Source organism: Barbus barbus, assembly GCF_936440315.1.
Source record: "Barbus barbus genome assembly, chromosome: 21".
Taxonomy (NCBI): Eukaryota; Metazoa; Chordata; class Actinopteri; order Cypriniformes; family Cyprinidae; genus Barbus; species Barbus barbus.
This window is the reverse complement of record NC_136749.1, coordinates 15,616,222-15,632,099: the sequence shown is the minus strand read 5'-3', so window position 1 is coordinate 15,632,099 and position 15,878 is coordinate 15,616,222. Positions and strand designations below refer to the sequence as shown.

Here is a 15,878-nt window from a genome sequence, read left to right as displayed (position 1 = left end):
GTCAAAAGGCCTAGTGTAAACAGTTGCTAATAACCGTTTTGATCCCGCTAAAAAGGCTTATATTTGCAGATAACATGGAAATGAATCCAATTTGTGGAAGAGTTAAAACTTGCATATTTTGTAGCACTTAAGCTTCTAGATTAGTGGTACTTATATTTTCCATATTTTAGATTTGTTTGGTATCGCTTATGTAATATCTCAAAACAACTTCATTTTCTACAAATGAATAAAATTAGTTTTATTGCAATTTGATAATGGTCATGGACATAGAACCACTAAAAGTTGATATAATACAAAGATTTCTTTAATCTATACAGATAAACTACAATGAAACAGTCGATGATTCTGTTTTAACCTGGACGTACGATAGAGGGCACCAGGTAACCGTCAGCAGCAAAGGGTCTCTGATCTTCATCCAAAAACAGATTGTGGTTGAGCATTAAATTTGATTTTACTCCAGAACTTCACATTGTATTTATCCACTGATGTGTGTCAGGGTGCTATGTGCTTGTGCAGTATTTTTAACAGGGCAAAGGTAACAGGCCATTGGAGCCAAGAGTTCAACAGTCATGTTTTCTCCTCAGTGCCGTCTTCTTCTGGGGTTCATGATTGTAGTTCCAGGGTGGTGATAAACTCAAGACCAGACAGAGATGGAGTTCTGTTGAGGTGTGATACTATGTGATTTAAGAGCTTTCTTGAGGGTACAAAATATGGTATATCTGGTCATTGAAGATGCCGGCATAGGTGCTGACAGCGCGAACTGTGTCTTCATACAGGTTCCTTGATGAGGGAGGAAAGACAAAATGGATCGTGAGTCTTCATTTTTAGGGTTTCATGAAAATTACACTTAATCACCCTCAGGTCATCAAAGATGTGGATGATTTTGTTTCTTCATTGGAACAGATGTGGAGAAATTTTGCATTACATCACTTGCTCACCAATTGATCCTCTGCAGTGAATGGGTGCCGTCAGAATGAGAGTCCAAACAGCTGATAAAAACATCAAAACAATCCATAAATAATCAAAACTACTCCATTCCATCAATAACATCTTGTGTGGTGAAAAGCTGTTTTGGCCAAAAAAGTCCATAATCCATAAAAACACTTCTTCCAGTGAAAAAGTCCATCTCCTGTTGTCTCTCATTTTAAAATTCACCAACATACTTGTTTAGAACTGTTTTTGCTCAAACAGTGCTTGTTCTGTCAATATTTCTGTTCTGATTCAGATGAAATGACTTTTTCACTGAAGAAAGCAATATTATGGATGGTTGATTCTTATTTTAACCAGAAGCAACGGGTTGAAGTTAAAAATGCCTCGATTTTTACTTCTTACAAACACAGCTTTTCACTTCACAAGACATTAATTGATGGACCGGAGTCGTGACAGTTACTTGTGGATTGTGATGTTTTTATCAGCTGTTTGGACTCTGACAGCACCCATTCACTGCAGATGATCCATTAGAGCAAGTGATGTAATGCTAACTTTCTCCTAATTTCTTCCAATGAATAAATTAACTCTACATTCATCTTGGATGGCCTGAGGGTGAGTACATTGTCAGTAAATTTTCAGATAAATCTCATCATTGCACATATATTGTAATGGAAAACTACAAGTGTTCCTGTGTGTAAAAGCCCAGAAGGGAGTGTTTGTAAGTACGGACTAGGGTAATGTGTAAAACTAGATTTACTTGGCTTTCTCATTCAGCTTGTAGCCCTTGATGGTCTCAACATAACCGCCGGCAGTGTCAACACTCTGGTCGTAGTAGGACTTAAGTGTGTCCACCACAGTGGCAATGGTTCCTTTCTCCTCCTCAACTTGCCTGGGCACACGGAAGCTATCCGCTCCTGCAGGGGGTGAACCAAATTTTGAGGGAGTGAGATGAGATTTAAAAAATCATTCTTTATTTTCATGTTTCATTGTCATTTTAGGTTACTTCATTAGCAGCAAAGCAGATATAATAATAATCTAAATTGAGTATGTTTATGAATGTGTCTGTCTGTACGTACCCAGAGCAAGGAAAGCAATGACAGCTGTGATAACCAGTAGCTTGTTCATAATGACAGGTATCTCTGAGGGATTTAGTAAAGCACTGGTCAGATCACAGCAGAACAAGTGTGAGAGTATGAATGTGACCACAAGAGGCATTATTTTATTTTTAGTGCATGCAGTCACTTAGTAAGTCATTGGGTATTAAAAGCATATTGTATATGCTGTTATACCCGATTATCCTTTTACTGATGAAGCACTTTTAGTGGCATTAAAACAATTTCATATTTGTTTATTTAATCGATTATTAGTTTTCTTTGTTTTTCTAAGACAGTAACCATTTGCTCATATAATAAAGGTTGTGAAAAAAATCATGTTTAAGAAATCTGCATGTATTTTATCAATTATATTTTAAATAACATTGAAGCTTTTTACAAAGCATACTAAATGCAGCAATATTACGTGTACAGTCATCTATACAGACTTACATCATGTGCATTTTAGGAATTAATCAGGTGTATGTATACGTGCTAAACAGTCAAGAATCATAGAATCTGTCATAATATCCAAACATTTTTATAATGCCTTTAATACAAGAAGGAAAATATGGTTGTACTCACAGTTTCTCCTCTGCAGAAAGTGTGTCAGACAGGTTAGCGGCAAAAACTCTTTGGCCTATCTTATATATGGGTACAGATTTATTGACTTGATAGCTCAAGTGCCAAAGTCCAACCATCTCAGATAAATGTAATGTGAGTTTGTGTGTGTGTGTGTGTGTGTGTGTGTGTGTGTGTTGATGTGGGGCTGTGATTTTTGCTAGTGCTTGTTGTTGTAAGATAAAGGACTAAAATTAGATTACCTGTTAAAAAGATATGGCTCTTCACATAACTAGACATACCGATTGATCACATTAAACAAACTTACTGACTTTGATCAACAGTCTGACATTTAAGATGATGTAAAACTATCTAAAAATATCTGAGCTCTTATTATGATTACACACTTGTTATAGCGTCTTTTATATTCTGTTCTCATCCACCAGCAGACAGATAAATGCTAAGAGGCTCTTGTCTTGCGTAATTGAACTTCAACACATTTCCAAATAAAGTCCTAAGTCTATTTTACCAAATACACGTCAGCCTGTTGAGGCTACTTCAGGTTATTTTTTGCAAAAGTGTGAGTGTGTGTGTATAGATCTTTCTTTGTGTCTGTACAAGATGTTTCTGAGTTGGTGAAATCAATTTCTTCACTAACATGAATACTCTTTCTTTATAGGCACCTATGGTACCATGAAGAAGGGATAGTTCCTTAAAGCAAGGGATAGTTTAAAGGGATTCACCCAAAAATGTTTTATTTTGTCATCATTTACTCATGCTCATGTCATTCCAAACCTGCATGAGTTTTTTTCTTATGTTGAACATAAAAGTAGATATTTTGAATAATGCTGGTAATCAAACAGTTGATGGTCCCCATTGACTTCCATAGCCCAGACCAACAACTGTCTGGCTCTTCAAAGACAAAAATGCAAAGAAAACAAAAATAATGACTTTATTCTCTCCATAATGGAGGCAGAGGGTGAAGCGGAGGAGAAGAACTGTTGAATGAAGTCATTGTTTTTTTTTTCTTTGCACACAAAAAGTATTCTCGTAGCTTCGTAAAAATTACGTTTGAGCCACTGATGTCAGATGGACTTACTACGTTTCTGTACCTTGACCGTGGTAGTTCCCTTGCTTTCTATGGAGGGTCAGAAAGCTCTCAGATTTCATCAAAAATATCTTCATTTGTTTTTCCAAAGATGAATGAAGGTCTTACGGGTTTGGAATGACATGAGGGTGAGAAATTAATGACAGAATGTTTTAGAACATTTTGTTTGGTCAACCAGCTAATAACCAGTTACTATATTGCAAACAACAGCTACGAGTTTAAGCAGGATGTCCAGGTCAGGTATCAGCTGTTTTAGTTTTAGTTTCGGTGGAAATACGAAGGTGTCGATGAGTATGATTATTTACTAAAAAAAAGAAACAAGGGAGTGACAATGATTTTGGCAGCAGGACAGATATCATAATGAGAAATCAAATCATGTGAGGTTTCATTGAACTTTAGTGATGATCCAGTGACACTGGTGTCCCTTAGAAGGATTTTGGTTGGTTGGAAAATCTTACAAATATGTATAATGAAAAATGTTTTACACATGTACTGTACTGTATATTATTGTGTATGTATGAGAGACAACAAGAGAGAGTGTTATAAACAATAAGCCCCAGTCACTTGTATGAACCTCGGCAGGTGGTTACCATTGACAGCTTCGGTTTTAACTTCCACATTACCACTGTAGGTAAAGCACTCTTGTTGCACACTTGAGGAGGAGCGTCTCGCTGCAGCCCACAAGATCCAGTGGGCATGGTTGGATCCAGATCCAACTTTACATATACCTAAACCTACCCATCTCCACCCCCTGATCCCTAAAGCCACCCATCTCCACCCCTAAACCTACCAATATCAACCCCCTAGATGTGGATCCAACCACGCCCCCTGGATCTTGTGGGCTGCAGCGAGCCCTACTTGCACTTGAGGGCATTATTTCTTTAAAAACATCGACACGCTAGGCTGCTAGGGTGCTCTATATGGTTGCGTTTGGCTTGCTTAATTGGAGTTAAAAGATCCTTAATATTCAGTAGTATTACGGATTTGACTGCACTGACAATATCATATGAGAATAAAACTTGAGCTGAATTGAGCTGTATGGTGAGCTGCTTTACAGCTTAATCAAATTCATTCATTATCATTATTCAATTCATTATAATTGATGAACTCTGCAGTAATTGAACTGAACTGGATAAACACTGAACTAATGCTGAATAGTAACACTACGTCTTTATAGAGCTGCTTTACAGCAGAATTTGAATTTGTCATTACATGAATGAAGCCTGCATCATTGACGTTATTTCCCTCTTTATTACTGTGAATCTGCTTTGAAACAATCTAATGACTTGATTTGCTAACGTTGCTAAATGGTTGCATGGGTGTTCTGGGAGGTTGCACACTTACAAGTCTCTTTGACTTTTAAAAAGTCATGTGTGAAAATCATTTCCCATTGGTAATAATATATGCACCACCTCTCCTCAATAAGATATTGGATTTGAAACATCATTTATGTGGGTAGAATGCAGGATAAAGTTATGCTCCCAGTTTTAATGATCCTTCATGTTCGCAAAGTATGAGCAAATATAATAGTAATATTTGTCTTACATTATTATTATTATTAGTAGTAGTAGTATTTGTTTTATTCACACTTTCAAACAAAGCAATTATTATTGCTTCTAAACTACTATATAACAATTACAAAATGTCATTGCAGTAGAAATGACCGAATCTAAATTTCCATGAGCTATGATCCAAATAACTAAAGGTGAAAACTGAATGAAACTAGTTAACAGTGACAAGCAGAGAATACGGTGGCTTTCTATTATATTCTTTGATTCGAATTGCACAGTTCTTGAACATATTTGCATTTTTGTTCAGATTATGTGAAAGCGTACATTAAAGAATGCATTTCTTGTGTTCGTGTCAGACTAGAGAGGAACCGTGGAGCTCATCATTGGTCATTACAAAAGAGTGCAATGCACTTGTAAACACTGACCTTTCAGGTCTGGAATAAACCGTTTAAATAAATACCTTACATTATGTTGACATAAATGTACCCATGTTTTTGTTTTGCTATAGTACACATTTTAGTTCATCACAATCAAAACTCGGGTTTGCATTTTCCAGATGTTTTTATTTAGAATTAGTCTTGTTGTTTCTTTATGAGGCACACAAAAATCATATAATTCATACTCTATTAATGCTGGACTGGATGTTATTTATTTTTCCTGCACTGAACAGAATGGTATAAAATACACAGATACAGTATATACATACAAAATCTGCACCGACATGCTGGACACACAGCTGTCAGAGAGTTTCAGATTCGGATCCATTATTGAAGCAATGAAAATACATGTTTGCTGGGTTGAAGGAGTCAGTGGTTGACGAGCTGCAGACTCTAACCCTCTTGAGGCAGCACGCTATCCAGCACTGGCTTGATGTTGGTGATTGCTTTGTCCAGGTGTTCTCCAACGTAGGGCCGCAGATAGTGGCCATAAGCACCGAGAAGAGCCATGCGAGCTTTGTCCACAATAGGTTCGAGCTCGCTGGCCAGACCGCTGGAAGAAGCACACAAAACATAATAGATTTACTCACACGGAATAACTGGAATGAACAGCGTTAGAATGATATGCAGTAAGGGCCAGGATGACTAGTTTGAGGCAGCCCTCACCCAATGATTTTGATGGCGCTTTCCACTCTTGGTCTTTTCTGCATTTCTTCAAAAAATTCTTTGGCTTCTCCTCCTGTTGTTGAGCTCTCTATTGCTGGTTGAATGGCCTCTTTGGCCTTTTCCCAAGCATTGACGAGCCTCTTAAAGAAAACTGCCTTCAGCCCCTCATATTTCTCCACTAACTCCTTGTCAGGTTCGGGCCAATCCTGTGCCCAGACACACACTGACACTACAAGAGGAAGAAAAGACCTTGAGAATGATATAAACGAGCCATGTCCACGTTTATTGAAGAGTTCCTGGTTACTGTGTGTATGTAGTCTGGTTTTATCACGGAGACATGTGAAAAAGGATAGTTTGGATCAGATAAAGGTCTGCATGACTGTGTGTGTGTCTAGTAATTCGCTGTTCATGCTTAGATACCACTTATATGTCAGTCATTCCTTTTTAATTTAATTAGAATTAATTTAGGATAAATGGGAGAGTCTTTTTTGGCAAAAGTGTCCCAGTTCATCCTACTAAACTAAATACAAATAGCCTGGTGACTTCTGTTATTTTACTGCTCATTTGATCACTTCATAACAACTAAATCTGCCTCAAATTTCCAGCAAGTTCATAACCTTGCCTGATGAGCAAAAAGAGATGAAAAGGCCTCAGGCCTGCTGTTCCAATATGCTAATATGTCTTATTCTTCTTTGCAATTGTGCACCAGTTAACAAAGAGAGACAAAATTTCAAGAACTAGCTTTTACCTTGGAGTGCAAGAATGAGAGCAAATGTCAGCTTCATCTAGGAAAGGAGACAGAAAAGTAGACATGATATCCTTGCTGAATATGTCAGTGAATGCAACCAATTCTCAGTACTTTATAATAATATTTTAAATATGCCCAAACCAAGGGAGGTCAACCAATCACTGCAAAAACAGCCATGAAACATGTTTAGTGCCGTTTTAATATAATGTTATGCATTTGAAAAAATATAGTTTTGCCATTAAATGTTAATGCATGCATGTATAAGAGCAACTTGGTGAAGATTCACTTTACCTTGTGCTAGTGAGATTCCTGTAGAGAGAAATAAAGGACTGGAGTCAAGTGCAGTGGCTGCGTCCGCAGTTATATTGTCTACCGTCCATCCCTATATCTGCCTGACCGCTTGACCAAACAAACGTCATCACACACACACACACTCAATAACTTAAAATCAATCACATACTCTTGCCGTATGCACATACACCCACGCGGGTGGACCTACTGTTCCTGCAGGGCAAACATTTACACCATGGTTTGCCCACTCAAAGTCCACTGTCCCCTTTGTGTGTATTAATAAGGCATGAGAGGATACTCATGAAACCACTAATCGAGGATATTCATGTGCTCTCTTTGTCCGTTAAAACATTAAAGATGCATGTAGGATAAAATGCTAAGCAGTATATAACTTTTATACAAAGAATCCTAGGTGCATTCAAAGCAAGACCCCCAAATATAATGTTCCCCATCTCACAATGTAAAACCATTTATATTTTTAGGATTTAGTATAGTATATGTTTATGTATATGTATAAGGACCCATTTTGGCTGTAAAGATAAAGTGTGATATTATGTAAAACTCTATAATTGGCTTTTATATTGTTACTGGTCCAATTCACCATTACCAACTACAACCTTTGCCTCAATAAACTACTAATTTGCTGCTTATTAATAGTGAGGTAGTCATTTAGGTATTGGGTAGGATTAGGGATGTAGAATATGGTCATTCAGAATATGTGCTTTATAAGCACTAATAAACCATAAAGCCAAAAATAATAGGCATGCTAATAAGCAACTAATTACTAGTGCGAACTGGTCCCTATACTAAAGTGTTACCAATTATTCAAACATATTATGGAAACTACTTACCTTTTTTATTCCCAGTAATAGAATGATATTAGATTAGATCACATTTATTTGCAATTTTCACAGTGCATGTTGTTCAGAAGAAATATTTAGTTGCTTACAGTTAATATCTGGATTTCTTCTATACACAGAAGTATAGAATACATTCAAATAAACATAAAACATTTTTTTAACCTATTCAGCATTAAATTGACTGATTGTGCTCAGACAGCCATTTCATTTTTGAGTGCCAGAATCGATGTACACAAACTAATGAGGGTTAAGCAAAGGCTGTCCAAAGGTTGTGAAAAACTTTCCACATGCCAAATTGACAGAAGCAGACCCTAATGAACTTTCCACTTTGGAACATAACGTGTCTAATCTACAACCTGTGGACCTTTTTTTCTTCTTTTTTTCATAATATTAATTCTATTAAATTATTTATTGCATACGTTCACTTTCCTTCTTTTTTTTTTTTTTGGTCTTTTGTCTTCTTCCTTAACTTTTCTCTCTGTTTACTTCATTCACTCATGCGTTTCTCAAGCAAAGATTCCACAATCCATTTTTTTGTAACATTGTCCATGTTTATTAATTTGATGTTAAAAGGAAACATACAGAAAAATAATTGGATTATCAATTTATAATCTTCATATACATTTGGGTATAAGTAATTGCACTTTATCTTAAGTTGTGCATTATTACAATGGCATGACTACATTGGAGGTATGATTTGGTGTATTAATTCCAAAATATCTATATCCTGAAAAATTGGGATTTGGATTGGTCCCTAAAGAATTGCTTTGCTTATTGATCTTGGGTTGATCTGAAGGAGGGCACTCTACTTTTCATTCTCTCCCACAGGGAACTTGCACGGTCTTTTGCCCACTCCATGTAAGGGTCAGTTACAGGTTTGAGATGTTCCTCATAGTACATGCCAGCAAACTCAGCCACTGTGCTGCCAACATTTAGAACTTTAGTCTTTGTGTCCCTGTAACAAGAACAAAATGTACAATAAAATGTTCACACTTGCATATGCATGTATATGGTGCATTTTATGTAAGAATGTAGCAGTTAATGAACATCTTTAGCTGTACCTGTACACTTGCTTTGCTCTTCCGATAAATCCAGCATTGTCTGGAGCAGGAGTGGGCAATGGATTGGATGATGCCAAACACACTAAGGGGCCATAGATTTAAAGATTTAGAAATATGTTGCATGACAACGATATTTCTGTTGATATTTTTAGATGCATAAATATAAATAAATAAAATATACATGCATATATAAAGCCAGACCTTGCAATGTCATAATCAGAACAAAGAAAATCAATCTGGACATCTGGAAGAATAATCAACTGAATTAACTATTTGGTGATGATAGATCTGGAATTGCTTACATGTACATTATTACAGTAAACCTTAAACATATATAGTAAATATGTACCTTTAGCGTTAATGCAGTAGAAGTAAATGTAGTTTTTTTTTTCTTCAGATGAACTATCAGCTGGATTTCGGAGACTTTTGTAAAGCTTACGGTTGCTTTGAGCTTGTCTACAGTTCAGAGTTTTCTGTGAAGAATGATATCTTGCTGCAGTAAAGCTGTATTTGAATCAATTTACATTCTGAGAAACAGGTCACACATTATTTCTGAGCAGGCACTGACTGCTGCTTACTTAGATGAAGAGCAAAAACAACCAAATTTGGAGATTATGAAACAATTATTTTTTACTTTAAATAAGAAATGTTGGGAGAAAAAAAATCACAATTATATATTTTAGCAGTAGTTTTGTTTGTGGGGTGTCCACTTGATGAAGGTGGGGTTGGGGTCTGACTGTATTTCTTTATTAATAACGACATACACCTATACTTAAAAGGCAACTCTCTCTCTCTATTACTTTATTATATAAGAATGATTCCTGTTACCATTTGCATTTTTTTTCTGTGACTGTTAGCACAAATCAAGAATGTTTCAACCTTGATCCACTGAGGCACTGAACAGAAAAACAAATTTACATTTGTTGCATTTAGGCCAAAAAATTCAATAGTGGGATGTAATTCAAGGAAAAGGGGTTCACTCGACTGCTGAACTGGATAGATTATTATTAATCAAGGGAATGTACTGATCATTAACTGGGGACAAACAGTGACTTTACCCGCATGTGGTCTGATATTAAAAGCCCTTTGACCTATGACTTGCATTTGACTTTAAATACTGGTCTACATATTGTATATTGTTTGATCCTTTATAAATTTTTACGTTGATGCTGTGTCTTCATTTAAGTGTTTGCCTGAATATTTGCTGTTTATTTGCTATTTATTTTAGAAATAAACTACCAAAACGGACTTGATTTTATGAAATGATTTCATATAGCATACTATAGTTATGTAGGTTGATACGAATAATAAATATGAATTCAAATAATTTATTTTCAAAATAAATCAATCTTGAAAATAATGCAAAAACATATTGGTTCTGTTTCAAAATTTATTCTTTTGAAAAAATTCAGAATGTATATTTAGATGTTACATTTTCCTCCACAATATTTAACAGCATTCCACAAAATTGTAAACTATTTTACAGATTACACAAATGACAAGAGATCATCAGTTTTTGGATATGTACTGAACTGTAACAAATGCACCAGTTGGCACAACAGGGTTGGGGGTGGTATCACATATCACACAGCAATTGCATGATTGCAGGGAAGAAGGGTATAAGGTGATTGGTTTTCACTTTAATTGAAGGTTTCAGACAGCTTCTGCTTCACCTTCTCATACTGCTCACTAAACCAGTTCCTGCCAAGACAAAAAGACCAATTCATGTTAGAAAAAGCTAACTGACAGCAGCTTCTATACCAGTGCAAAAACAACATGCACATCCTAATAATACATTTTTATGAAACTAAAACAAAGTTAATTATGATAATCTTACTTGGTTTTAATAGCAAACTCGCTCTTTTCAAGCTGTTCAAAGGTGGTCTTGGTCTTCTCTGTCAGGTCATCTGCAATGTCTTTCACCTGGGTCTGGAACTTGGTGAAATGCTGCTCCAGTGTAGGCTCATCCTGGGCCTCTGTTTAAATGCAATTTAGACGTTGTAAATGTATAAATCTCATTTGTACTTATATGATATTAAACGACTAAGAATAGTTGTTTTATAGGTCTTGAGTTTGTACACTGTAGAAGCATCAGAGGGAAGACTGTACCTGTGTGTACAGCAAGCACAAGCATCAGCACGGCTGCAGCCAGGTACAGTTTCATCTTTGCAGTCTTTCCTGTAACATAGAGAATACAACGCGATTAGATCCAGTGATAATTGGGTCAAATTATTTGATGGCTACATAACAAATAGCCTATGTCACATCCAGAGTGTTAACTGGTATTTTTTATGTATCATAAAAACTATCTGCGAGTTTAATTACATATGATAGTTATGCGTTTAAAACACGAATACGTTCGTTTCAATAATAAAAATAAACAAGATAAACACAAAACCGAATTATAACACATCATGTTTTTATATTTCCATTTTTGCGCTCGTTCTTGTGCTTGTTTGCCAGGATTTCTAAGCAGTTACTGTTATTAAATGTTTTTAAATAACTGGCAAGAATAATTAAAAGCTGCTGCATTTACCGATGATGGCAAACAACGACGCCTAGATGTCGCTAATTTGCTGCCTATTTACTGACTGAATGTAAGACGAACGTTTATTCTGTTGTTTCAGTATAAAGCTCGCTGGATTCACTTCGTACTTCGTTTAAAGTTTTGGAAAGTTATCGCAACAGGAATAAATGTAAGCTGTCATACCTTTTTGGCAGTCCTCAAGAGAATTGGGTTGAGATTGTAATGCCCCACAGATGGCTGGGCCCTTTATAGCGGCACTGAGCTGACGTAGTGTGATAACACCACCTCTGACCTATCAAGACCTCCTGCGATCACCCTCTGTCCCTCTCTGTTGATCTTCTCTCTGTGTTTTGCTAGGTCACAAATGACTATAGTGAACATCTTTTAAAGGTGAGTAAACTCTGTTTGCCATAACACCTGTATTCCCAGAGATTCTGTTTAATTATTCCTAAAAAGTATGCATTCTGTGACCTTTGAGACAACAATCACAGTCACAAATGAAACAATTTTACAAAACAGTGGGTATTTTCTTTATCTGGTCCCCTGATGCCCAGATGGTACAATGTCCATTCATTATTAGGGATTTTACAGTTACGTACTTTTCTCAACGCACACATTTTCAAAACTATCCTAAAAGTCAAAACAACAGTATCTGTGGACTTAATTAAATCTTTGGTAACACTTTGGAATACTGTTCCATCATTAATGAATAACTACACACGAACACATGAGTAATGCAATATTAGCACTTTAGTAACTACTCTGATTAATGAATTAGTAAGTGCTTAGTTGAATGTGGTAGTTCACTATTAGCTAATCAAAAAATATTATTTTTTCATACCTCCCTAAGAACTACTGTATACAGGTTCATAATTAATATGAATACTGCATAATATATAATTAATTCTAAAGTGAAGGTCATGGTAACCCACTAATAATGACTCAAGTATTACCAAATTCATCAGAAGGAATTACTAATTCTAAAGTGAAGATCATGAAATCTTCTTAGTAATTACTGAAATCATTGTAAGCTTTTGAGGGTTTTGTAAAGTATTGGATAGTAGTTATTCAGGTGTACTACATCCTTCTAAAGGAATTACTCATTTTTTTGGATCAGTATTCTAAAGTGAAGATTGTGATAACTCCCTAGTAATTACTGAAGTCATTGTAAACTTGAGGTTTTTGTAAGGTTCTGGTTAGTAATTCATTTTGCTAGATTTGGTAGCACTTAAATCATTACTAGTGGGTTACCGTGATCTTCACTTTAGAATACTGATCCAAATAAGTAGTCATTTCTTCTGAAGTATTTGGTCATTCTTGAGTCATTACTAGTGGGTTACCATGATCTTCATTTTAGAATTAATTATACAATATGCATAATTCACATTAATTATGAACCTGTATACAGTAGTTCTTAGTAGTTCTCCAGGATATATATATATAAAAAATAGTAGTTATTGATTAGCTAATAGTGAACTACCAGTTTCAACTGAGCACTTTTACTTACTAAACCATTAATTAGAGTTTCTTGTTATGCAATGGTGGTTACTACAATGTTAATAGTCCATTAGTCACTTGTTACCGTGTAGTTATTCATTAACGAAGGAACAGTATTCTAAAGTGTTACCAAATCTTGTCTCAGTAACGTTCATACACTAGGAAAAACTCAGTATCTACTGCCCCCCCCCCCCTTTTTTTGCACAAAACTGTTAAAATTGGGAGTATTTTGCTTTACTGGTAAAGTCATTCCAGGTCTAAAAAAAAAGATCTAAAGTGTTGGTTCCCATTATAGTTGAGAGTAGTTTCTTTGATATCAGTTTCATTACTATGTAAAGTAGTCAATAATGATCACATTATGCTATTCTATGTAAACATTTCTCAAACTGGAAGCAGTGATTGGAGGAACCTCTGAGAGAGAATGCATTGTTTCATTGTGTCTAGGACTTGATACCAGATGAAAAAAGAGAGGAAGTAAATTGCCAACATTTCAGCAATTTGTGCAACCTGAGTTCATGTGACGCTATCGAAGCATCCGCTCACCATTCACCATCTGGAGGTGGGTAACTGGAGGGGGTTTTTTACGCAATGATACACTCATTTAGTCCACAGCTCTTTAACCTTTTAGCCACATCATACCATGAGATAGAGAGACTGGATTTGAACTAGAGTAAATTAAAGTTGTTTATATCAGTTCAGTTTCACAACCTTTGCCTCATCCCTGCTGCTGTCTGCAAGCATAACAAAGATACAGGAGTTTGGTAAATGCTGATCGCCTGCATTGAAACCACCTTTGGATTCTAAATCAGCAAGATAATTAGATCTCTTAACCTTTTATTGACCCAGTTTCATGCACTAACCTACTTCATAGCAATATATATTAAAGTGTATTTATGTGTGTTTATGTCATATGCTCTGCTTAAAGATCCAAATACATCACCTCTTGCATGCTGTAATTTTATTGTTAATGCACTTCACTTTTGGGATCTACATGTCTGGAAAGGTAGTTAATTTTTATTTATTTTCACACTGCAAATTTTATTTATTACAAAATGTATATAATTTTTTTTTTAAAGTGACCATAAAGAGTAAAATATATACAAAAAACTTTATTTTAAATATAAAAGCATTTTCATTGTATTAATATTTTACATTATTACTGTTTCGCTGTATGTTTCATTTAAACGACTTCTTTAAAAACAATAATATATATTACTGACCACAAACTTTTGAACAGCACTGAAATATTAAACTCACTATATATGTTAGTATCTAATATGATTCTATAACAACATTTAAATTCTTACCTGTTGAAATAAGATCTCAAAGGCCAAGAGTTACAATCTTGTCACCACTGATCTTAAATCTGTCACACAGAATCGATTGTGACACACACACACACACACACAAACTCAGCAGTTCATTCTGGGCAATGGCCAATGACCTGTTTATTTTTTTTATTTTCTAGGTCAAGAAGATGTCTCTGCCCTTTTAATGTTTTTTTTTGCACAATAACATGCTTTCTTGTACTGCGGTGCTTCTATTAAAAGACTTGATCATGATAGGAAATGCTGACAATGAAAAGCTGAAAACATGCAAAAGTGTTGAAAGCGTCTAGACTCAAAAGAAGGGAAGTGAAGCTCTGTGCAAACGAGGACATCATGTTTATGTGGGATCCCGCCGAGAGTGAGTGATCTGCAGTTACCTCTGCTCACATCTGATCACTCACAGTCTGTGGCGGTGGCGGCTTGTGTCTTTTGTCAGTTAACTACAGTCTTTGTAGCACATTTCTTGACAAAGCCTTGCTAACCACTTACAGATTTCCTTCTCATACATGCATGCATGATTTACCACCTTTTTTTCTTTCAATTTCATATACGTAGTCAATGGCCCATAGCCTTTTATGTAATGTGAGAAGGGTTCATCAGCGTGTCTAGTCAGTGACATGCTGTGCCATCTGAACATATTGGATTTTCTTTTTTTTTTTTTTTTGTTTGCTTGCCAATGACATGAAATATTAGCTCCTCAAAACAAAAACTAAACAAAAATTTACATTTAATTGTACAAACTTGAAAAAATAAAAGTTTATAAAACAAGTTAGTATGTGTGTCTGAAATCTAGAAAGAGTTATTTTCATCTCAATGTGAACAGGAAAGGCCTGGGCTTTCAGGTATAAAGTTTTTGCGGATTTTGTCTTCCAGACACCTGCATGATTGAAAGCTGAAGCTTCAGATGAGGACAGAGTTTGCTATTAAAAAGGACCATTGAATGTTGTGGTATTTCAAGCTAACCAAGATATCCATCAGTCTTTAGTGAAGAAAGGGACTCTTTCTTCTTGGAACAGGGGGAGTAACCAAAATTACAACAGATGTTTTCAGGACTGACGCTCAATAGTGTTATGTAATTTCTTTCTTTCTTTCTTTCTTGCTTTCTTTCTTTTTTTTCTTTCTTTCTTTTACTGTCTTTATATCTTTTTATATACAAATACAAAGCTGAGAATTTGAGTTAATTTTATATTTTATTTGTTTTTTTATGTATTAGTGTGTTTATATATTTTATATTATTTTTAATTAGTTATACTGACATTGGA

The 15,878-nt window shown here is 35.5% G+C and overlaps 4 protein-coding genes across 5 annotated transcripts; all 4 read right to left on the bottom strand.

Moving 5' to 3' along the window:
* Positions 1-212: 212 nt before the first annotated feature.
* apoc2 (apolipoprotein C-II) lies at positions 213-2,679 on the bottom strand. 2 transcript variants are annotated; one of them, XM_079444500.1, is made up of 4 exons: positions 2,607-2,679; positions 2,007-2,069; positions 1,688-1,844; positions 213-780 (listed from the first exon to the last, which is right to left on the bottom strand). In XM_079444500.1, the coding sequence occupies exons 2-4, from the start codon at positions 2,053-2,055 to the stop codon at positions 684-686; spliced, it is 303 nt and encodes a 100-aa protein (XP_079300626.1). In that variant the 5' UTR covers positions 2,056-2,069; positions 2,607-2,679; the 3' UTR covers positions 213-683. The 2 variants fall into 2 exon arrangements, with proteins under 2 accessions (XP_079300626.1, XP_079300625.1); XM_079444499.1 differs by having other exon boundaries at positions 2,007-2,089; positions 2,607-2,625.
* A 3,064-nt stretch (positions 2,680-5,743) lies between these two features.
* apoa2 (apolipoprotein A-II) lies at positions 5,744-7,463 on the bottom strand. The gene is made up of 4 exons (XM_079444684.1): positions 7,344-7,463; positions 7,053-7,089; positions 6,305-6,533; positions 5,744-6,191 (listed from the first exon to the last, which is right to left on the bottom strand). Exons 2-4 carry the CDS (start codon positions 7,087-7,089, stop codon positions 6,032-6,034), a joined length of 426 nt encoding a protein of 141 aa, XP_079300810.1. The 5' UTR covers positions 7,344-7,463; the 3' UTR covers positions 5,744-6,031.
* Positions 7,464-8,739: 1,276 nt separating this feature from the next.
* On the bottom strand, positions 8,740-9,751 carry LOC306886955 (uncharacterized protein). The gene is made up of 4 exons (XM_079444352.1): positions 9,614-9,751; positions 9,466-9,508; positions 9,265-9,346; positions 8,740-9,158 (listed from the first exon to the last, which is right to left on the bottom strand). Exons 2-4 carry the CDS (start codon positions 9,506-9,508, stop codon positions 8,975-8,977), a joined length of 309 nt encoding a protein of 102 aa, XP_079300478.1. The 5' UTR covers positions 9,614-9,751; the 3' UTR covers positions 8,740-8,974.
* Positions 9,752-10,640: 889 nt separating this feature from the next.
* On the bottom strand, positions 10,641-14,697 carry LOC306886954 (apolipoprotein C-I-like). The gene is made up of 5 exons (XM_079444351.1): positions 14,596-14,697; positions 11,975-12,144; positions 11,374-11,442; positions 11,102-11,240; positions 10,641-10,965 (listed from the first exon to the last, which is right to left on the bottom strand). Exons 3-5 carry the CDS (start codon positions 11,426-11,428, stop codon positions 10,905-10,907), a joined length of 255 nt encoding a protein of 84 aa, XP_079300477.1. The 5' UTR covers positions 11,429-11,442; positions 11,975-12,144; positions 14,596-14,697; the 3' UTR covers positions 10,641-10,904.
* Positions 14,698-15,878: the final 1,181 nt, after the last annotated feature.